General features: G+C 40.9%; 1 protein-coding gene across 1 annotated transcript; it reads left to right on the top strand.

Moving 5' to 3' along the window:
• Positions 1-17,086: 17,086 nt before the first annotated feature.
• LOC114034706 (arylamine N-acetyltransferase 1-like) lies at positions 17,087-22,071 on the top strand. The gene is made up of 2 exons (XM_027850469.1): positions 17,087-17,320; positions 20,247-22,071. The coding sequence occupies exon 2, from the start codon at positions 20,252-20,254 to the stop codon at positions 21,119-21,121; it is 870 nt and encodes a 289-aa protein (XP_027706270.1). The 5' UTR covers positions 17,087-17,320; positions 20,247-20,251; the 3' UTR covers positions 21,122-22,071.
• The last annotated feature ends 2,032 nt before the right edge of the window (positions 22,072-24,103 follow it).

Genomic DNA, 24,103 nt, shown 5'->3' with positions numbered 1-24,103 from the left:
GTAGATTGGCTGTTTATGATGATATAGGACTATATATGTATGGCCTGGGCTAAGTGAAATGACTTGTTCAGGATAACACAGCAAGTTAGTGGCAGAATCAGGACTAGAAACGAGGCTACCTGACTCAGTCTTCTGGGACAGCCTGGCATTATATCTAGAGGAAGGAAAACCTGGGTTCAAATCCTCTCTCTGGGAGTTTCTAACCATGTGACCAAAGTTACTTAACAATTCTAAACCTTATTGTCTTAACCTGTAAAATGTGGATGTTAACAATGAGGCTCAAATGGGCTTTCTGCTGCTTTTTGAATAAGGTTCCCTAATTTTAAAGGCAGGCCAATTGGACATCTTATCACTTGCAACTGCTAAAGGAATGGCTAGTGTTGTTATAAGAGACAAAGGTCCTCAACCCTAAATAAATAATACATAACAAATAAATTGTGAAAATGGTAGTGCCGCTGCTGCTTTATGTTATCCATTAACAGATTTCTCTGAATCTCTCAATGTAAGGGACTGCTGTGGAATCTGTTTATCATTCTAACTACCTTTGCTTATTTTCCTACAAACAGAAATTTTGGCAAATGACACCACAGGATGACCTTAAAGCCTGAAGCCCAAACTCAATCACACTGACATCTAGTGGTCATCAGGCTCCTGCAAGATGGAAACAAATATGAAACAACATGAACCATAAGAAACCTCAGCACACTTGTGTAGACTAAACTGGCTTTTGGAAAGAAGGCCTTGGAAAAGTTAACAACAGAACTGTAATTTGAACCCAGAACTTGTGGCATCTAAACCACATGATGTTCCATTGTGCTATACAGTTCTAAGGAGCTAGAAAACAATAACGCTAACTAGATAACTAATGATCAAATTAAAGGGGAAGATGAGGCATCATGTCACATCTCTTTTTCAGCTTTGTCTTTCTAACCCTTCTCTTCTCGTCTTTGAAGCTGAAGTACATTTTTAGTAGCTCCTACACTTAGTACTTCAGGATGTCACAGCTGAAAGGACCTATAATTTAGAGCATTCTCCCAGATATTCTCTCCTTATTTAGTTTCTGGAGCACTGTTCTCTCCTAGTTCTCCTCCTACCCTCCTCACTGCTTGGTAGCCTCCTTTTCTAGATCACATGATTTGATGATAAGGAGGAAAGCACTAACGGGGGGAAATCAGGAAAGGCATATCTATCATCTTAACACGAATGTCCTCTAGGACTCTATCCTGGGTCTTCTTTCCTCACTACATCCTTTCTCTGGTACCAGATCTCACCTGTTCCTATGGGTCCATTTTCATCTCTAAGAGATGAGTCTCAAATCTCTGTATATTCAGCCTGCATTTCTCTCCTGAGCTCCAGTTCCACATCAGCAGGTACTTGTTGGACACCGCTGCTTGCATGTCATGTAGAGATCACAAACTCAATATGTCTAAAATGGAACTCATTAACTTCTCTACACTTACCTCTTCTCTATGCTTTTGTTAAGATTACTATGACCTCTCAGTTCCCTTGGCTTATAACTTTAGGGTCATCCTTTACTTTCCTCTCTCCCTACTTGCAGCCAATCAGCCAATGAGTGACAAAGAGTCTGCCTCTCCTCACATGACTATGTCCATTGTTCAGGCATTTATCACTTACTACCTGAAATATGGCATTAGCTTCCAAATTGGTCTATCTGCCTTATGTCTCTCCCCGCTCCAATCTAACTTCCCTTCACGTAGCTGAAAAAAATAATCTTTCTGAGGCACAGTTGTAACCTTGTCACTTCTCTGCTCAAAGATCTTGACAGGCTCTAGATTGTCTTTAGGGTAAAATTCCAACTCCTACACCTGAAATTGAAAGCTCTCCATAGTCATGGTCTGGCTGCAATTTGCCTTTCAAAACTTCTTGGACCAGACAGCCTTTTACTCACCCTCTGATCTAAGCAAATTGGCAAATTAGCTATTTATTCTATGAACTTGGCAACTGTCGCCCATCTCCATGCCTTCTTACAGGCTCCATGCCTGCAATATATTTTCTTGTCACCTCTGCCTCTTAAAATCCTTACCTTCCTTCAAAGACCAGTTCAAGTGACACCAAGTTAAGTGAAGCTTCTTTCTGAGCCACACAGTTATTAGGGGTGTCTCCCTCCTCAAATTACATTGTATTTATTTATCTTCATGCTTGTTGCATTGCCCCAGGGACCTAAGAACATAGAACAGAATGTAATGTCAAAGATGGGAGGGACCTTAGAAATCACCTAGTATTTGTTTATTAGCACATATTCTCTTTCTATTTATTCAGTATATACTTATATATGAGCTTGGTGTTTCGCCCATTAGAATGTAAAATCCTTGTTAAGTAAGGATGGTTTTAGCTTTTGTATTTGTATTCCCAGCACCTAGTATAGTACTAGGCACAGAATAGTCATTGATATTTTCTGGATAACCCAATATCCTCAATTTACAGGTGAAGAAATCCACAGAGATGATGTGATTTGGCTAAGGTCATGCAAGTAATCAGTAATGTCATTTTACCTTTTATGAAGGTAAAATATTATACATTATTAAAACTGTTAATCTACCCTATGGTGTGCCGGTTGGGCCGTGCACTCTCCTTCTAACAGGAGCAGGCTGCCAAGGTCATACTTACCAGTCTTCGGAGCCCACCGGATACACATAGAGACGAGCCGATCAGGAGGTGCAAACACTCGAACTTTATTCAGAGGCCATCACAGCAAGGCCAAGCAGAAAGCAAGAGCAGGAGCAAGAGCAAGAGAGAGCAAGCTCCAACCCCTACCACCCTTATATACCTTCCTAGCCCCTCCTCCTCAGCCCACCTACCAGTGAATGATTGTAGGATCAGATACCGGAAGGGGATGTCTGGGGTTAGCACTGCACCAAGGGAGAGGATGTGACAAAGGAAGCTAGGCCTGGATACCGGAAGGAGACGTCTGGGGTTAGCGCCGCACCTAGGGAGAGGGCTAGACAAAGGGAGCTCGTTCTCTGCCATCCCACTCCCACGTGGCACAGCCCCCTGCCCCAGGAGCACATGCTCCGGCTACTTCCCTGTATCCTGTTCCTATCCCGGTTCACCACAACTCCACATAGCACAGCCCCCTGCCTCGGGAGCGTGAGATCCGGTTATTTCCCCGCATCCAGTTCCTATCCCAGTTCACCACAACTCCACATGGCACAGCCCCCTGCTTCGGGAGCGTAAGCTCCAGTTACTTCCTAATATCTTGTCCCTGCCCCATCTTGCCACAACCTCTACGTGGCACGTAGCCAACATCAGACAATCCCTCACACCATGGGAAACCAATAGAGTAAACATAAAGATAGTTTATTCTCAGTTGTGTTCTCCTTGACTTCAGACGTCTACGGAGGCTATAGAGAGTTACATTTTCTAAGAGGTCAGTGGTAGCACATACAGAGTATACAGCTCCAGCAGTTTCTTTAACCACAGACTTGGAAGTCATGTCGGTCAGGATTGGCTTTACTTGGATTTATTAGCTCCCCGTTCATCACAGCTGATTCTGAGACCTAATAATCAATTCTGAATGTCCAACCAAAGGGTATAGAGATGACAACATTCTCAATAACTTTGGCTTGAGGCAGGTCTTAGGGACTGTGGCTATTGGCACCTGGACCAGCCTTTTCAATAAAATTACCCACAATAGATGAAATTCATAGAATTATAGACTGCTAAAGCTAGAAAAGACTACAGAGTCCATATAGTTCAACCCCCTCATTTTATAGATGGGGATACTGGGGTTCAGAGAGGATAACATCAACAGTGACAAGAATAACAACAATAACAAATAACAAAAAGACATTTCACAGAGCAACAGTAATGGCTGACAATAAGCACATACCACCGGATTTATTTGTTTTTTTTTTTTTAAGTGAACATTTGGGGCATCTAGGTGATGCAGTGGATAGAGCACCAGCCATGGAGTCATGAGAACCTGAATTCAAATCTGGCCTCAGACACTTGACACTTACTAGCTGTGTGACCCTGGGCAAGTCACTTAACCCCATTGACTGGCCAAAAAAAAAAAAGGTGAACATTTATTGAATACATAGCCATCAAAGCTACAATTCATCAAACTAAATTCAAATTTAATGGAGTAATTTTAAAAATTAAACACTAAACTTTATTTTAAAAATTAGGCACAGAATGCCAATTTTAGAGGAAATAAAATCTGCCTGTGTCCCATATACACGTCACCCCCTGTACCTCCCAAGTCAAGCAGAACAAGTCTTATCCTCCTTCAGCCTGGCATCCATGCACCCTCCTCCCTCCCTCATAGCACTGATACTACAAGGACTTGGATTCATATTTACAGGGAAATGCTTGGATGAATCACTTGTCTTGGCTCAGTATGCTCTTTCCTCATCAGTGAGTCCAACTTGTTAGTAATAAATTAACTCAATTCTAAAAATTCGGTTATTACCATGTTAAAAGAAACCCAGGCAAACAATAGCATGGGCTGAGGAAAAACAACAACAAATAAAAACCTGTTTATTTGGAATAGAAATGTGAATTCAAAACAACAGAAACAGTCTTACATCCATTCCTGAAATGAGTACCCTGTGATTCTCCTCATCCTTGACACACACAGTCTAGAAAACCATGAGGTTCCTTTTTTGCAAACTGGGGAAAACAAGGCAAAGACTCTGTAGCCTTGGGCATTCCTGCAGAGAGTTGGGTTGTCAACCTAGTGATACACGGTTATGATCCAACTGATTGTCTGCTTCTGTTTACTCTTTTTTGGCCACTAGATACCCATGGCATCTGGTTGGTATTCTGTCAACTGTAGATCTCACGTATCCTCTACCCATTACTGGTAGATCTTGGCAGTTTTCACAGTTGCTGGGTGAGTTTCTCCTTGAAACTTAGCTAGCAGACCAACATCATGAATGTCCCTCATGCTTTCTCCTGACCTTCTCCTACTCCTCCCTTCCCCCTGCCCCATCCATCTCCTTCACATCGCTCAGCTTCCACTTCCTTTCCCACAGCTTCACTGTGACATCTCCCATGCCTCTGGCGTGAGAGTCACAGGAATATGAAGTCTTAACCTGGCTGCAATCAGTCAGATTCCACCTCATAGAAAGCATCATTTCTATTCAAATGTAATACTTGCTGCATTAAACATTGGGAAGTAGAGACTTGTCCTCATTCAACCACTGTCACACTCAATAACAACTCTTTTCTTCTCTAGGCTGTGGTTCCTAGGCTAGGTTCCTTCAACTCATTTTCATAAGGCAAAAACTTGAGGTCCTTCACTATCCTTGCCAGCTTTTACCTAGGACACCCTCCAAATAATCAAGACTCCTCTTAAAATATGGTGCCCAGAACTGAACACTGTGCTCTAGAAAGTGGTCTTACTGGGAGTAGCACCTCTCTGTCTGGGACACTGCCTCATTTAATTCAGCCTAAGATTGAATTGCCTTTCTTCATGGCTGTCATATCTTGCTATTAACTACTGGTACTGGGGGCTAGTGTTTCCAATAAGATTAATCACAATAGCTGACATTTTGTAGAATTATAGACAGCTAAAGCTAGAAAGAACTATAGAGACCACATAGTCCAATCCCCTCAATTTACAGATGAGTATACTGGGGTCTAGAGAAGATAATAATAATAACAACAATAATAATCAGAATATTGAATATACAATCCATTAAAAAGCCCAGAGGAACTGCTAGGCAGTCACAACTCCTTCATCTCGTATGTATACAGCAAAACTAGTTGAACATGTCTGTCATCTGTCATCACCATTCTATCCCCCCTAACCAAAGATTCTATTTCTTCTTTGATCCTCCTCTTTTACCCAATATAGTTTAAAACTGCCTTTTGGTCATCCTTTAACTCTCCTTGCCAAAAACCTCATTCTAAGCTTTAGTTGTCTTGACATTTCTTTTAAGACTGTGCCATGCTTTTGCATTATCCTTATGACAAATTGAGAATTTTTAGGTGCTCTGCATTTGGTACAGAGAGCTCTACTATATATAGTAAAGGCATTGCTAGCCAACATTGTGGGGAATCTCCAGGAATTCCCTAGTTCTTTCTAAGGTCTTGGTATAGACTGGGGAGGGGTCCTTTTTTCTGTGTAAGGGCTATGTTGCCCCTACCTCTACCTTATTTCTCAAACCTGGAAATACAGTCTGAGCCTTTCAGCCCCACCACAGCCCTTGGAGTAGGGGATCCCCAAATGCAATACCACAATGAACACTGTTTAGGGCATTAATGCATATAGTTTGATTCCTTTATTTACTATTATGATTAGCTGTCTTGAGTTAGACCAAGCTTTCGTGAGCAAACTCCATTGAAATACAGTAGGGACTGAAATAGGGGTACAATTTTTCTATTAGGATGGGGACTGAACCATAAGAAATCTAATTGGATATATTCACACACATTAAATTCTTAAACTAGCAACAGGAGTGTTGCAACTCACAAAAGAGGAGAGAAAGGGAAAAGAAGTAAGCAGCTCTCTGCAAGCTAGAGAGAACTCAGGGTTACCCCCAGAGGGCCTTCTATTATAGGGTAGAATGGATAGTTTCTGGGGATGAGTGCATGACTAGCAGAGCTTGGACCTGATTAGGAATCAGAATCAGGCAACTGGCCAGAAATATCCTCTAGTGATTAAAGACATAACCCAAAAATGGGTAGCCCTTCTTACTCAATCCAGAGAGGCCCAGACCATTCATAGGCTATGATATACTTCAAATATTCTTCATAAAACAACTAGATAAGTATAATGTTAACTTAAGATCTACTGTCCAGCACAGAAAAAAATGTTATATTTTTAATCCTTATGGTCACTGATGCATGGGATCCCATGAATCTTGGTAGAAAGGACCCGGGAAAGATTGGTGGGGTAAGAGCTAGTTTCTTAGGGGCCTATTTCTTGTTACTAGTTCCACAGGCATGATATTCTGGAAAATCAATGCTAGATCCACATCTTGAATGTATCTGAGATACCAATGCCCTATCACATCTCACTGCAGCAAAATATCACTTGGCCTTTGTGGGTGTGCTAATTCAGTATAGTCCCCAAAATGAGCAGCTTTGACTTCTGAACCTAAACCTCCTTGTCCTTCTGGAACAGCATTTAGCAGACATCAAGTCTGGCTCTAATTTTTTAGTGAGGTCAGTCCAGTCTAGATTAGCCTCTATTTTACTTGTGGTGCCTCATAAATATGGGGTTCACCTGGGGTCAAATGGGGCCAATTTTGGTTACCTCCAAGGACTCTGTTTATATTCTTTGTTTCTCCTACTCTGACCAGATCAATTCAATGCTCCCATGCAGTGCTCTAGTAACTATCCGCATTTTCCTGAACCAGCCACCCTCTACTCCTAGAGGGCTTGATGCTATGAGCTTGTTAGGGGCAAAGGGCACTTCCCTAGGTAAGTGAACATCTTCCCAACCCCAAAGTAAATGTAATTGTTCATAGTGGCTCCCCTCTGGCTTTACCGAATTGTTTTCAGTGTGTCCATGGACTATATCCATATCTCTTTTGGCACTAAATCATTGGTTGAGGGGAGGGTGTTGTATTTCCCAGCTGTATCCATGCACCTTCCACATCCCAATCTTTCCTTTCTCAGACTGCCTCAAATTGGTTAGTAAGTCTTAGGTAGAGGGACAGGGTTCTATCACTAATCTCTAAATACCCTCTTTTCTGAATATCTTTTGGTAGACTTCTCAGAGTCAGGAAGTTCATTCAATTTAGAAGAAGGAAAAAAAGATTTTCTAGGCAAAGTTACAGTATAAGCAGGGTGGAGAGGGAATTCTTGCTCTGCTTAAGGGATTCTATTGTTTTCAAGATTTCAAAAGAAACAGTGGGTGATCTAATTGTCAGTAATTCTAATCTGTTCATTAAAGCTAATCTGTTTCTCTTTGGCAGAACTTTATTGGTACAGTTCCAGTATGGATTTAGACATGATGAAGCAACAATGTAAAAAGAAAAGAAAAAACCCCCAGGGTTTAACTGTAAGAACCTAGCAAGGGTTTTTAGCCTCTTTTTTTTTTCTTTTGGGATCGTAGACTCCTTTGGCAAATAAAAAATTAAAAAAACAAAAACAAAAGAACCCCTGAGGGAATGCTCCAATATTTGCCTAATTTATTACTGAGGACTTTCAGATCTGTGTGTGTGTCCATCTTCTTGTCATTTGTTGTTTGATCAAAGTATGAATTTCTGATGTTATTTGTGTCAGCTATGTGGGCCCAGAGAAGCTGATAATGTCAATGGATTGATGCTCCTAATGAGAAAGCAACTTCTAGTTCCTCTCCAAGGAACAGGCTCAGTTCCTTTCCAAATGTCCCAGGGTCCAGCCTTTAGGCTCAGACATGAAGGTATCCAGGGAAAGATGTGAGATTCCCAGCAAGTGCTTATTGAAAGGACACACAATAACAACAACAACAGACAAACCATGCAATAAATGAGGTAATGAAAATAATGACAAGAGGAGAGGGTAGATTCTACAAGAAAAATAACATTGCATGTGCATTCCATTGATTTGCAGGCTTAACCATACGTTTCCTGGCTCCATCAGGTGAGGAGGAGATAATATGTATAGAAATATGTGTGTAAAAAATAGAGATAAGAAAGTGGAGGTGGTATCATATTGGCTAATATGACAAAACAGGAAAATGATAAATATTAAATAAAATGAGAAACTGTGGGAAAATGGGAACACTAATGCATTGTTGGTGGACTTGTGAACTGATCCAACCATTCTGGAGAGCAATTTGGAACTAAGCCCGAAGGGCTATAAAACTGCGCATACCCTTTGACCCAGCAACGCCACTTCTAGGTCATATCCCAAAGAGATCATAAATATAGAAAAAGGACCCACATGCATTAAAAATATTTATAGCAGCTCTTTTTGTGGTAGCTAAGAATTGGAAATTGAGGGGATGCCCATCAACTGGGGAATGGCTGAACAAGTCATGATATATGAATGTAATGGAATATTATTGTGCTATAAGAAGCGATGAGCAGGCAGACTTCAGAAAAACCTGGAAAGACTTATATGAACTGATGCTGAGTGAAGTGAGCAGAACCAGAAGAACATTGTATACAATAACAGCCACATTATGCAATGACTAACTTTCATAGACTTGGCTCTTCTCAGCAATGCAAGGATCTAAAGTAACTCCAAAAGACTCAAGATGGAAAATGCTATTCACATCCAGAGAAAGAACTATGGAGTCTGAATGCAATTGAAGACTCAAAAACTTATGGAAGTGAACGTTGAAAGCTAAAAATAAATAAATTAATTAAAAATAAAAAAAAGAAAAAAGAGGTAGGACAGAAGGAGGGAGAACTGGAGGGGAGAACTATTGGGAGAAAAAAAGGTGGTTTTTTGAGCTAAACTTTGAAGGAAATTGGGGATTCTAAGCTAGGCGGTGCAGTGCATAGAGTCCAGGCCTGGAGTCAGGAAGACTCATCTTACTGAGTTCAAATCTGGTCTCAGACACTTACCAGCTGTGTGACTGTGGTCAGGTCACTTAACCTTGTGTGCTTCAGTTCCTCATCTGCAAAATGAGTGGGAGAAAGAAAGGGCAAACCACTCCAATATCTCTGCCAAGAAAACCCCAAATGGGGGACATGACTGAAACAACTGAACTGAAAGGGATTCTAAGAGGTAGAAATGAGGATGGAGCATATTCCAGGCAAGAGATACCACCATCTTTGTAAATGCATGGAGTCAGGAGATAGAATTTAATATTTGAGAACCAGCAAAAAAAGTTAGTTTTGCTAGAGATGAATGAGTGAAGGTGAATAGTATATGAGTAGGCTAAAAGAGCAGAATAGGGCCTGGATGGGGTGTGAAGGTCTTTAAATATCAAACAGAGGAATCTGCATATGACCTCAGAGAAAATAGGGAGCAACTAGGGTTTATCGAACAGGGGGAGTGACTGTGCTTAAGCAATATCACTTTGACACTCTAAAAGAAGAATGATTTCTGATATAGCTACTTTTTCCTTTTCTCGCCATGAAAAATGGAAGATATTTCCTATTTTACTTTACTGTGCTGTCCCCAAGCCCAGAATCTATTCTCCCATCTCTACGTTCTGAAAGGCAGTATGCTGCTTTGAAAAGAGTACTGACACTGGAGTTGAGAGACCTGGGTTCGAATACCTACATTCAGACTTCTCTTGCGTCTGCCTTGAGTTACAAGTCCTAGTCTTTGAAGACGATTGACAGTGTTCACTATTTAGTGGCTATAAAGAGTTGTTTCACTCCCTCTCTCCCAGCTTGTGTCATCTGTGCTTGTATTTGGAGAAGCCACTAGATCTCCTCTCTCTTGCTATTGTTTCCTAGCATTTTCTTGAAGCTATTGTTTCAAGCTAAGTGGCACAGTGGGTAGAGTTCTGAGCCTAGAGTAAGCAAGACCTGAGTTCAAATCTGGCCTCAGATATTTACTAGCTATATGACCCTGGGCAAGTCACTTAACCTCTGTATTCCTCAGTTTTCTCAGCAATTCTATCCCATCTCTTCCAACAGATTGCTCTCTTGGTCATCCCCATTCTCTCACTTATTTTCAGTCTCTCACTCTCTACTGGCTCATTTCTTTCTGCCTACAAATATGCCTATGTCTCCCTTATCCTGAAAAACTCACATTTGATCCTTCCAGATCTGCTAGCCATCCATAATAGGTGCCTCCATTTTCTCTCCTCTCCTTCTCTTCTTAACCTATTATATTTTGACTTCTGAACTGATCATCAAAGCTACTAATGATGTCTTAGTTGCCAGATCCAAGGGCCTTTTCTCAATCCTTATTCTCCTTGACCTCTCTGCAGCCTTGGACACTGTTAATCACTCTCTCCTCTTGAATGGTTTCTTCTCTCTAGGTTTTTCCTGACACCACCCTTTCCTGGTTTTTCTCTTACCACTCCTTCTCTGTCTCCTTTGCTGGATCCTCCTCCAGATCACTCCCTCTAGCTATAGGTATCCCTCAGGATTCTGTCCTGGGCCATTCTCTCTTCTATATCTATACTACTTCACATGATAATCTCATCAGCAGCCTTGGATTTAATGATTATCTCTATGCTTATGATTCCCAAATCTACCTTTCCTGTCCCAGTCTCTCTGCTCACCTCCAATCAATCTCCTGATCCAAATGTTTTACAGATATCTTGAATAGAAAGTCAAGTAGACATCTTAAATTCAATACATATAAAACAGAATGCATTGTCTTTCCCTCTAAACCTACCCCCCTCTTACTGTAGAGAACAACACCATGACTCAGAGTATGTGTAAACAGCAATCGTTTCTGTTTTGGCCAGAAGCTCTGAGCGTCTTCCCCTCTCAGACTGATTTTTTTTTTTAATTAGGTAAAAGAGGCCCTTTTTGCCTCATTTCTTACCTAGTATTAATTACTAAATGGGCATTGCCTCAAACAAACTGAGACCTAGGAAAGACCTTAGATTAAAAAAGTCAAGGTCTCTCACTGCATCCCGGCTATCTCCAGTCATCTAGATCTATATCCGGCCACTGGATCCAGATGGCTCCAGAGGAGAGAGTGAGACTGGTGATTTTGCACATCACTTAAATCCAATTCACTTGCAAGTCAAGACAGCAACAACAAAAACAACAACAACAACAACCCAGTCCCTCAGGCTTAAAAGTTAGTGGTGCTGGATTCCTCACTATATCTCACCCTCCTCCCCATATCTAAGCTGTTGTCAAGACCTGCTGATTTCACCTTTGCAACATTTCTTGAATATGCCTTCTCTCCTCTGATGCTGCCGCTACTCTAGTGCAGGTCCTCATCACTTCACATCTTGATTACTGCAATAGCCTGCTGATGGGTCTGCCTGCCTCAAGTCTCTCCTTCCTTCAAACTATTCTCTATTCAGCTACTAAAGTGATTTTCCTAAGACTAGAGTCCAAACATGTAACGACCTTGCTCCCCACTTAATAAATTCCAGTGGCTTCCTATTGCTTCCAGGGCCAAACACAAAATGAACTTTTGGCATTCAAAGCCTTTTATAACCTAGACTCTTCCTATGTTTCCAGTCTTCTTACACTTTACTCCCTGACATGTACTGTTTTACCTAATGACACTGTTCTCCTGGATGTTTCACAAACAAGGCACTCCATCTCTCAGCTCTGGGCATTGTCTCTGACTGTCCCCTATGCCTGGAACACTCTCCCTCCTCCACTCCAACTACAACTTCCCTGGCTTCCTTTATGTCCCAACTAAAATCCTAATCCCTCTTAATTCCCTTTTTCCCCTCCTTGAATTATTTCCTAAGTATCCTGTGTATAAGGCAGAAGAACCCAACTTCAGAAGTAGGAAAAAGAGGGACACTCCTTTGAGCAGGCAAATGCTCAGCACCTAAAGAGTCCTTTCATTTTTAAGATGGAGGGTATGAGGTGCTCTTCAGGTGCTGAAGAGTTGGCATCATCTTTTGGGGAACAGGTGTTACCCAGGATAAATACTATGATTTACAGGGATAGTGCAATTCTCCACTGGGCTTGGGTAGGGAAAAAGTATGCCACCAGAATGGAAAAAAGGCATCTTTTGATTGGCTTATATGTTGACCCTTTTTGTATTATTTCTTGTGAAAATAAACTCATTTATATGTTTGATGCTTTGAGAGCCTGCATGTTTGTGAGAGGAACAGATGGCCACTCTTAGGGTTAGTGCCATACATTAACATTTACAAGTGCCATCTAGGGGTGCAAATAAACCAGACCTTGAAGGATTTACTTTCTTCTTTCCTTGTGAATTCCAGAGAATGAATCAGAGATATGAAAGGCATGCCAAAATCACCTAGGCCTTTCATGTTAGGAGGAAGCCCCTGATACAAGGTTTACACAACTAAAACACAGCTTAGTAGAATTTAAGATTGTAAAGGATGAAAATACAGAGAAATCCCTAAGGGATAAATTCAATGTCTCACTGAAGAGACTTATTCTAAAATATTACAATTAAAAAAAATCAGTTTCAGGAAACACCTATAGAGTAGCAATTTCAGTCACAAAGTAGATAACTATGTTAGCATGTGGTTATAAACTTTATCACCAGAGGTAAAATTATCCTAGCACACAGGAAGGGAACCCTCTAAAAACTTCAGAAAAAAAAAATCTAAGTTTTGCTTTTATCAAGATAAACAGAACAGAGCAAGAAATATTTCTGACAGTAATGTCCTCAAAGCCCATTTCATAGGGATCTCTCTCCACTGTCAGTGGGGCAGAGACTGGCATAATTATAATGGTAGTTCACTCTCACAGGACTGGTTATTGGAGGTATTATCACACTTTGATACTACTATTACAAGGCAGGTGAATCTTACATTAGGCAGATGTACACTAAATCCAATTAAAATGTCCCCAGACTGCCTTGAAGGATTCCTTTGGCAAAATGAAGAATCCATGCATAATATAAACAATCTTCTCACTAATTCTTTTATTCATTCATATCTATTTCATGATTGTCCCCTGTACACATAATCCTACAGCAGGTTCTGTGAAGAACACAAAACATTATTGGTCACCAATCGTGCCTTTCAGGAGGTTATAGTTTAATCTGTAAGACAAAACACTCACATGTAATGTGGCTGTTTCAAAGTGGCTTGTAGAGAGGTAAGGAGAGATGCCTCTAGAATCTCCCTCCCCTGCCCCCATCTCCATTCTTCTCCAAGGGAGACTTTAATTCCTGCCAGGACACGAAGCAAGAAGTTGGGTCAGAGGCTGGCCACTCTGCTCTCCTTAGAGAGAGGGCTTACTAGACTAGAATTATGTCTACCTGCACCCTTAAATGTTGTTAGTCTAGGGAAAGTATAAGATTTCAAGTTGCACTCCTGATTCCTATTCATTAGTGTGGTAGAAAGAGAGGCCCCAAGCTTTATATGCAAGGCTTGACTCCCTTTCCACCAAATATCAGTTCCGTAATGAAGACATATAGCAAATAGCAAAGAATCCATTTATCTAAGTAGATATCAAAACAGAAATCAAGGAAGATAACATGAGAATATATATCAGACAATACAGATGGAAGGAGCTCTCCCATTTGAGAGTGAGATATCTCAGTTCAATGAGAGGTCACCTGAAGGGATAATTCCCTAAAGTCTCAGTATAGCAAGATGTGGATAGTGACATGATAAAGACAGCCAGTTCTTGTCATTTCACCTTCTTCCCAGAGTCTTTCTCTTCCTTCAGCAACCTGAAGAAAGGTTGATATTGTGGATCTTCTCTCTCTAAGAGAGGAAGGCAAGAAGAAATACAGATTCTCTCTTCTATCATTTTCACCAATTCTGCCCTGCCCCTCATACAGGTACGGGACTTTGGGACTCAGGTTATACATACAATACTAATTAAGATATGACTAAATTTCCAGTGAGTGTCCAGTATAGAGAAGTGATATAAGAGTTTGTTTTATAAGCCTTGGGTTTTCTTAACTTAGGGCAGGACAGGATGCCATTTTGGTAGAGTTGAATTTAGTATCAAGAAGTCAGACTAGGGAAAGGGGGATCCAAGTGAACAGAACAAGAAAAGATCAGGCAGACTTAAAATAGGAATTCAGCTGAGATTGGCGCAGGGGTGCCAGGATTAGGTGGTGAAGTCACAGCTGGAAGTTGTGGAGTAAGGGTTGATTGGGGGAGTGGTAATGGAGAAGTACCCAAAATAAACAGTTTAGGTACTCAAAAGTTTGGTTCTACAAGATGGAAAATGAGGAGAAAACTGTGTTATTTGCTCTCAGTGTTATTTTGATCAAGTCAATTCCTCTCTCAGTCTCTGAAAAACGAGGACATTGGATTAGATGACCTCTGATCTCTGATCTCTGTTCTAGTTTTATCTCTCAGATTCTGTGATCCTAAGCTGTTTGTTCATTTAGTCAGGCAGTCAGTAAACATTTATGAAGTGCTTACTATATGCCAGGCACCAAGCTGTTAACTAGGGATATGAAGAAAGACAAAAATCATTCCTTGTTCTCTGAAAGCTCAGTATAAAGAAGGAGAAAACATGCAAACAACTATGTATAAATATGGATGAGAGAAATTGGAAATAATCAACAAAAGGAAGGCACTAGAATTGAGGATCTGGAAAAAACTTCCTTAGAAGGTAGGATTTTAGGCTCAGATTGTTAAAATCTAGCCAAATGCTGAGATTCTTAAAATCTAGCCACTGCTCAGATTCCTTAAGAACCTAGTCAAGGGCTCAGACCCTTAAAATCTAGGCAATAGCTCACTAACTCTCAGATTACTTAAGAGTCTGGCCTGTATGGCTGTTCTTTAATAAATCTTGTCTTTGGCTTAAAAAAAAAATAAAAGTAGGATTTTAGCTGGGACTTGAAGGAAGTCAGGGATGCTGGGAGGTAGAGATGAGAATGAAGACATCCAGTGAAAAGGCCCAGGCAGAAGATGGAATATCTTGTGCGAAGATCAGCAAGGGAGGTCAGAAGGTGGGAGGGGGGCTATGTTAGGAATGTTTTTTCTTTCACTAGAATGTAAGCTCCTTGAAGACAGGACTTTTTTTTTTTTTGTATTTCAGTATTCTCAGTACTTAGCAATTATTGCCTTATAGTAAGTGCTTACTAAGTGCTTGTCAATTCTTTGGTTGCCTGGCACATAGCAGGTAATACATACTTTTGATTATTGATTGGTACATACCGTAGGGGCAGCGAGGTGGCACAGTGGATAGGGTGCCCAGGCCTAGAGTCAGTCATCTTAGTGAGTTCAAATCTGGCCTCAGAAACTTATTGGCTGTGTGACCCCAGGCAAGAAAACCCCAAATGGGGTCATAAAGAGTAAAACAACTGAAAAATGACAACAAAATAACAGCAAAAACAACGCTCTGCCAAATCCAAGCCATACTTGCACTTTGGCATCAGAACTCCTACCCTTGGGACCCTAAGCTCTGATTGGCAAATTTGCTCCTAATCTAGCGTGGTCTATTTTTCTTGGCCTTCATCATACCCTTGCACTGGCACCCTCCCCTCTTCTTTCCCACTTTTCCCCTTTAGCTTCCATTTTTGTGTTGTTTTTTCTTATAATGTAACCTCCTGAAGGGCAAGTATTGCCTCATTTGCTTAGTGCAAGAGCAACACAATGCCTAATGCATAATAATTGCTTAAGTCACTTTTTAATTCATTCACCAACTCATTCACTTGTAGTTCAGTCACTCTGACTTCTCCTCACCCCATCCACAGTCATGGAGTTTTCTTGGCAAAGATACTAGAATGACTTGCCATTACCTTCTCCAGTGGATTAAAGCAGAGATTAAGTAACTTTCCCAGGGTCACACAGCAAGTAAGTGTCTGAAGCCCCATTGGAGCTAAGTCTTCCTGACTCCAGGCCCAGCATTCTATCTACTGAGCCACCTAGCTGCCTCCTAATTCATTCTTCCTTCCTTTCCAGTCAGATCTGATCTGAGGTTCATTTTTTATTTATGTCTGATTTATGGAGAGTTCATTGGAAACAGATTTTTCCAAAGAATTTTGGGGTTCTGGACCTAGCAAGCACAATCTCTTCCATGCAACATTCTTCTGCCCATATTAATTTCTCCCAGTTCTGTTCTCTCACTGTACTTTACCCTTATCTATTTACCCCACAGAAGCAGTTGTAATGAGAGGGAGATGTAAAATTTTAGAGTGGAACCAAAATAGGTAGTAGAAAGATACATGTGGGATTTGGAAGTAGGTGACCTGAGTTCAGAACTTGACTGTAACATTTTACCTTGTGTATGACCTGGGAAAAGTCACTTAAACTTTCTGGTCCTTATCTGTAAAACAAGGAGGTTGGCGCAGGTGGCATCTAAGGTTCCACCCAGCTCTAAATGAATGATTTCATGATCATCACAATTTGGTTTCTTGATTTTGTGTTGTTTTGTAATCCCTACTTGCTCTGTGTGTGTAAGCCTTACCTCCTCCACAAGATGGTTACTTCTTGGGGGAAGGAGCTGGGGTCATATTCTCTGCCTCTTGTAGGACAGACCAACCAATGAATAGGTGCTGGGCATTATTGAATAGAAATGTAAACTGAGAGAGGTGAGTGAAAGCCCAAAACTACATGTCCCAGAAACCTCAGGGTGTGGAAGGAAATGCCCTAGAAATAAGTTGGTTCCATAGCCAATGAGAACCAAGAGTCCATACCCTGGGCAGGAGATCAGGGAAGGAGGGTGAAACTCAACAGTAACTAGCTTCAGAGCTGTGTCTAGAAGCCAGTAAGTGCCTGAAGATCTGCTAATTCAGGCTGGGAAGAAGCCCTGGTCAGCCCTTGCCTGGCTTACCTGGTGGAAGTGTTGGAACTCACCACTTTAGTACAGGAACTGAAGACTGCCCCATCCCCCAGCTCCTGCCCACAGGAAGTTCCTCTTTGCTGGTAAGAGTGTTTTTTTCATCAACTCTCCCTGAAATTGTTACTTTCTCTTTAAGTCACTAGCCTTTTTCAGAGCTTTTCCTTCTGTCTCAGAGTGAAGCCTGGGTCAAGATCAGACCGAGAACACCTTGGCCATCAGTTGCCCCTGTTGGGCCGACTGTGCTGTTGGGATCCAAGTGAGATTGTGTTTGAGAGATTTCACCCTTACCAGCTTTAGATATTAGTTAACAAGGCTGTTCAGAGAGTGCCCACTCACGATGTAGATCAGGGATTCTTACCCTTCTTTAGGACGTGGACTCCTTCAGCGGTCTAGTGAAGCCTATGACCCCCTTTCTCAGAGTAATGTTTTTAAGTATGTAAAATAAAATACATAGGGTCACAAAAGAAACCAATTATATTGAAATATGTTTAGAATATAATGAACCCTAGAGAGTACATGGTACTTTGGTTGTGTACTCAACTGGTCTAACCCATGTTATCCTTAGTCCAGGTGTTCTTAACTTTTATTGCGTCATACCTTTTGGTAGTCTGGTGAAGTTTATAGATCCCGTTTTAGAATTTTTATTTTTTTTTTATTGCCTACATTCATACTTGAAGGAACATCTAAGTTTCAGTTAGAATTTAGTGAAAATAAATATGTAATTTTTTTCCCCATCTAAGGTCACAGAAATCTATCATATATGCAGTTTGGAAGAGTGGAAAATGCTGGATTTAGGTCAATACCTGGTTTGAATCCCATACCTGGACCTGGGTTTGAATCCTGGCCCTGCCATAGTGTGACCTTGAGCAAAAACTGGGACTCAGTTATTGGTAAAATGAAGGGCCATTAAGGTTTTTTCTAAATCTATGATTGGTGGTGCAGTGGATAGAGTGCTGGCTGTGAAGTCTGGAAGATTCATCTTCATGGGTTCAAATCTGGCCTCAGATACTTATTAGCTATGTGACCCTGGGCAAGTCACTTAACACTCTTGGTCTCAGTTTCCTCATCTATAAAATGAGATAGAGAAGGAAATGGCAAACCACTCCAGTATCTTTGCCAAGAAAACTCCAAATGGGGTCACAAAGAGTCAGATATGACTGAAAAAACAACTGAACAAATCTATGATCTTAGGATGTTCCACTCAATTACAACTTGTCTGTAACAAAAAGAAAATTATTTAGTTATAAATAGCATCATAATTACTTCAGTACTTAACAAGATTTGAGTTTATCACTGTGGGTATGCCCTCTGCCAAAGAAGATTGAAGTCCTTCCATGCTTTAATCACCAGTATTTAGGAGATGCTATGGCCAAAATGCCAGTCTTTTGGGGTTGAGATTTACATTGATTCTTTTCCCAAATTCAAATGCTAGATTTTTTTTCTACCTTTCATGATTAAAATTCAGAAAAAAAGCCATCTATATCCATAACTGTTTAGGCCCAATGTCTCTTTCTCTCCAACTCACTCTTTCCCCTTGAAATCTGACTTCTCCCTCTCCTAATTCCACTGAAACTACTTTGTCAATGATTGCCAACAACCTGCTTGCCAACCCAGTGTCCTTTGCTTCAGCCCTCATCCTTCTTGAACTCCACAGTGTTTGACACCATTAACTACCCCCATATCCTATGGGATATTCTTTCATCCTTTTGCTTAGAGTTGGAGTTCTTAACTTTTTTTGTGTCATGGATCCCTTTGGCAATCTGAAGGAGCCTATGGACCTCTTCTCCAAGTAACATTTTAAATACATAAAATAAAATCCATATGGTTACAAAGGAAACCAATTATATTCAAATGCAGTTATCAAAATATTTTTCCTATCCAAAATCATGGACCCTCTGAAATATATCCATGGATCTCTTGGGGTTCCATGGACCCTGAGGTTGAGAATCTTTGTCTTAGAGACCAAATTCTTGGGTCTCCTCTTTCTTTGATAATTGCTTCTTTTCTGTCTCCTTCACTAACTTCTCAAATTCTTCCCTTAAAGTGAGTGCTCCCCAAGCTTCTATCCTTAAGCCTCTTTTCTTCTGTCTTAAGATTTGACAACCTTGTTCACTTCCACAGTTGCAACTCCTAATTTTACAGAAATATTCACTAAGTCTACATCCTCTGGCCCTGTACTCTCTCTCAAGCTCCAGACTAGCATCTCCAACAGTCTTCTGAACCTCTATATTTAGATGTCTCAATGATTCTTTAAAGTCAAAATGTCCAAAGCCAAGCCTGCTCTTCCTTTTGACTTCACCTTTTGTTAATGGCAGCAGCATTCAACCAGTCTCCCATGTTTGACTGTTCTCTTTTTCCTTGACTTCTCAAGGAGAAGTCTCCTTGACTTCTCTAGTCAGTTACCAAGTCCTGGCAATTCTACCTTTTCAATATCTCTTTCATCCACCATGTCAAGTGAAGCCAACCAATATTTATTAATAAGCACCTTTCCTGTGCCAGGCAATGTTCTAAGCCCTGGGGATACAAAGAAAGGAAACCAAACCAAACCAAAAAACCCTGTCCCTGCTCTCAAGGATAATGGAAGAGATATCATGCAAATAACTATGTATAGACTACTTATGTTCAGTTTAGATTAGAGGTAATCATAGAGGGAAAAGCATTGGCATCAAGGGAGATTATGAATGGCCTCATCTCTATTACCACCATACTAACATGGATCCCTACTACCATGCATTTAGGTTTCTACAGTAGCTAAAGTTGTCTCTCCACTGACCCTCACCCCCCAATCTAATCCATCTTTCACAGTGATGCCAAACTAAGCTTCTTCATGCATAAATCTGATCCTTTCATTCCTCTGCTCAAAGTCTATTGGTGGCTACTTATTGTCTGAGTAAAGCTCAGATTTCTTAGACTGGCTATCAGTCTCCACCACTTGGTGCTATCCTTGTTTCATACACACTACCCTCCTAGTATTCTACCATCAAGTGAAACTATACTGCTTTGTTACAGGGAACATGGACATCAGAGAATACTTCGCAAGGATTGGCTATAATCATTCCAGTGAGAAGTCGGATTTGGAGACTTTAACTGAAGTGATGCTGCATCATATCCAAGCTGTGCCTTTTGAGAACTTGGACATTCACTGTGGAATACCCATATCATTGAGCTTAGAGGCTGCGTATGACAAGATTGTGAGGAGGAAGAGGGGTGGGTGGTGTCTAGAAGTCAATCATCTTCTCTTTTGGGTCTTGACCACAATGGGCTATGAGACTACAATTTTAGGGGGATATGTTTACAGTACCTTAAGGAGGCAGTATAGCACTATGATTCACCTGCTCCTAAAGGTCACAATAGGTGAGAGAGCCTATATAGTGGATGGTGCGTTTGGCAGGTCTCATCAAATATGGCAGCCAATGGAACTGGTTTCTGGAAAGGATCAACCTCAGCCTCCTTGCATCTTCCGCTTGAAAGAAGACAATGGAATCTGGTACTTGGACCAAATAAGACGGAAACAATTCATTCCAAACCCAGAATTTCAAAACTCCGATCTCTTGGAAAAAAATGAATTCCGTCATATCTACTCTTTTACTCTCCAGCCACGAACAATAGAAGAATTTGAATCTGCAAATATCTACCTTCAGACTTCTCCTAATTCTGTTTTTACAAGCAAGTCTTTCTGTTCTCTGCAGACAGTAGATGGAGTTTACTGTTTAGTTGGCTGGACTTTTAGTCACAGAAGATTCAATTACAAGGAAAACATGGATTTGATGGAGTTTAAGATTCTGGAACATGAAGATATTGAGAAGATCCTGAAGGATATATTCAATATCAGCCTTGAGAAAAAGCTCGTACCAAAGCATGGTGACAAATTTTTTACCATTTAGAAGGGAAAATCTATAGAGTAGCAATTGGGGTTAGGAAATAGATGCACCATGACAGTGAAGTTTTCAAAACATTATTTTATTGATAAATTTTGTATGTTACATTTTGAGGTTAAAAGACACTTTACAAAAAAAAAACAAACTAAAAAAAAAGCTTCCCTACCTTGACTTCCACAAAACAGTTAGGCAAAACTGCCTACTAGATTGGCAGTGAGGTTTCAGAAACCCCATTACCAAAAGTACATTGGAAAAACTTTTAGCCCCTGGAATATCAGAGCCTTTAATTATTAATTCCTGAAATTTAGATGGGCAGGAGAATCATATAATTTGGGAGTCAGAAGGAATCTCACTGGCCATCTAACCTAACTCATACATGAAAAGAATCTCTATTATAACATCTCTGACAGTAGTCCAATCTGTGCTTGAAGACCTCTGAGGATGGGGTAACTACGACCTCTTGAGGTAGCCGATTCCGCTTTCGAAGCCCTAAAGGGGTGAGGTCACTGTCCAGTCAGGAGAGGGGAATGCCAGTTGGACATTCAAGTGGAGATGTTTGTTAGGCAGTTGGAAAAAGGGAGAAAAGTAGCAGGGTTGGGATTTTAACTGACTTCAAATCCAGTGCTCTTGACATTTGGCTATCAGGAGGCCATGGGTAACTCAGAAGGAAACACAGGTAGCTCTTCTCCTACAGAACCTTGACCTCAATCTATGAGGAAACTGTTCTAGTTTACACATCTGAGTCATAGCAAAGCAGGGTAAAGACCTAAGCATTCCAAGTCCCACTGAACCTTGAACTGTTCGTTCCATTTTATGATGACCATTGTGCTGTCCTCTGTTAGATCATCTTTACTCACCTGCCATCTCAACATGTAAAAAAAATATCCTGGGCTCCAGAATTACTCCTTCCTGTCTCAGATTAAAGTTCAATAAAGTTGAGCTGACTATAGCACTGATACTGAGTTGTTAATAATTCATATATTTGAGGGAGTGGTTTTTTTGAGAACTTTTTAATTCAAGGACTCTTACATTAGTGGAAGGTGTGTTGGGGATGTGCTCTGCACCCCAGGACTTGTTTTCCATAGCTACACATTATCTGATAGTTAATCCTGTGAAGAATTTCAGGGAGGCCAAGTTGTTTCATCAGTCTACATTCTCTCCCATCACTTTTGTGTTCAGTTAGTGGAAGGTGTGTTGGGGGGTGTGTTCTACACCCTAGGGCTCTTTCCACAGCTACACATGATCTGATAGCTAACCCTGTGAAGAATTTCAGGGAGGCCAAGTTGTTTCACCAGTCTACAATCTCTCCCATCACTTTTTGTTTGTGGCTGACTTGAATCAGACTTTTAGTTGGGAGGCAGCCTGTCATACTGTAGTGTTGAACTTGGAGTCAGAAGACCTGAGTTTGAAACCTGCCTCACATACTTTTTAGTTACATCTGGGTGTTACTTTACTTCTTGGGCTCAATTTCCTAATCCGTAACATAAAGATAATAGCACACACGCGTTCGCGCGCGCGCACACACTCACCCACACACCCACACACACTTTTTTTTCCATAAATATTTTACATAAATTACGTTTCTTTGAGAATGACAATTAGGGACTTCAAGGGGAAGAACCAAGATTGTGGACAAAGGAAGTACTCATCCAAACGCTCCCAACATTTTCAAACAAATCCTCAAAGGGGGAAAATTAATCAGGTGTAAGTCCAACAAGAATTTCTGGAAGAGCTTAAAAATTATTTTCAAAATCAAATTGATGAGGTCTAGAGGGTTAGGGGTGCTGGACCCCTAAAATCACAACATCCAGGTCCTGCTCGAAACAATTTGACCCAAGCCTTCTTTCAGCCAAAGACAAGGTTTATTAAGGATCTGCCATATTGGCCAGACTCTTAAGGAATCTGAACATTTGTGAGCTATTGGCTAGGTTCTTAAGGAATCTGAGCAGTGACTAGATTGTAAGAGTCTGAGCCAGTGGCACCTATATTACAGGGTTGTTATGAGAATCAAACGGGAATACATGGAAAGTACTATAAGTCATTCATTGACAAAGTGCTTCACTTACACCATCCTTCCAGTCACCCAGATTTGCAGTATTGGTGACAGCCTTGACTCACCATTGTTTAGCTCACACATCCACTTATTTGTCAAATACTCTTATCTACCCCCACACGTCTCTCATATTAGTTCCTTTCTCTATCCACACAGCCCCTACTCTAACTTAGGTCCTCATTACCTCTTACTTGGACTTTTCTAATACGTCTTCTAAATGGTTTTCCTTCCTCAAGTCTCTCAACACTGCAGTCCATCCTCCACCCACCTGCCAAAGTGATTTTCCTATAGCCCAGGTCTGACCATGTCACTCCTCTACTTAATAACTCTAGTGGCTCTGTACCTCTGGGATAAAATGTCAACTTACCTGTTTGGCATTTAAAGCCCTTTAGAATGTGCCTCAAACCCTGCCCCTCACCCTTTCCATGTTTATTCCATACTGCCCCCTTTCTTGTACTCTACAGTCTAGTCAAACTGGGCTCCCTACTCCAGGCATTTTCACTGGTTGTCCCCATGCCTGGAATGCTCTTCCTCTTCATCTCCATCTCCTTGCCCCCCTGATTCTCTCCTGTTCAAGTTAAAACTCTGTCTTCTACAAGAAGCCTTTCTCAAACTTCCTTAATGTTAGTGTGTTCCCTCTCTGGATTATCTTCACTTTATATTCACTTTGTTTTGTTTTTACATAGTTGTTCACATGTTGTCTTTCCCATTAGATTATGAGCTCCTTGAGAGGCAGGGAGTGTTTTTTTGCCTCCTTTGTATCCCCAGCACGTAGCACAATGATTGATAGCAGGCACTTCCAATTCTGTCTCCATTCTTCACGCCTTTCCACTGAGAATCCTCCAGTCCTGGAATGCACTCCCTGCTTCTCTTTTGCCTCTTGGAATTCCTAAGGCTCAGTTAAAGTGCTACCTGCTACATGAATCCCAGATGCT

Source organism: Vombatus ursinus, unplaced genomic scaffold, assembly GCF_900497805.2.
Source record: "Vombatus ursinus unplaced genomic scaffold, bare-nosed wombat genome assembly UNPS02009062.1, whole genome shotgun sequence".
Lineage (NCBI taxonomy): Eukaryota > Metazoa > Chordata > Mammalia > Diprotodontia > Vombatidae > Vombatus > Vombatus ursinus.
This window is presented reverse-complemented; position numbering and strand designations above follow the sequence as displayed.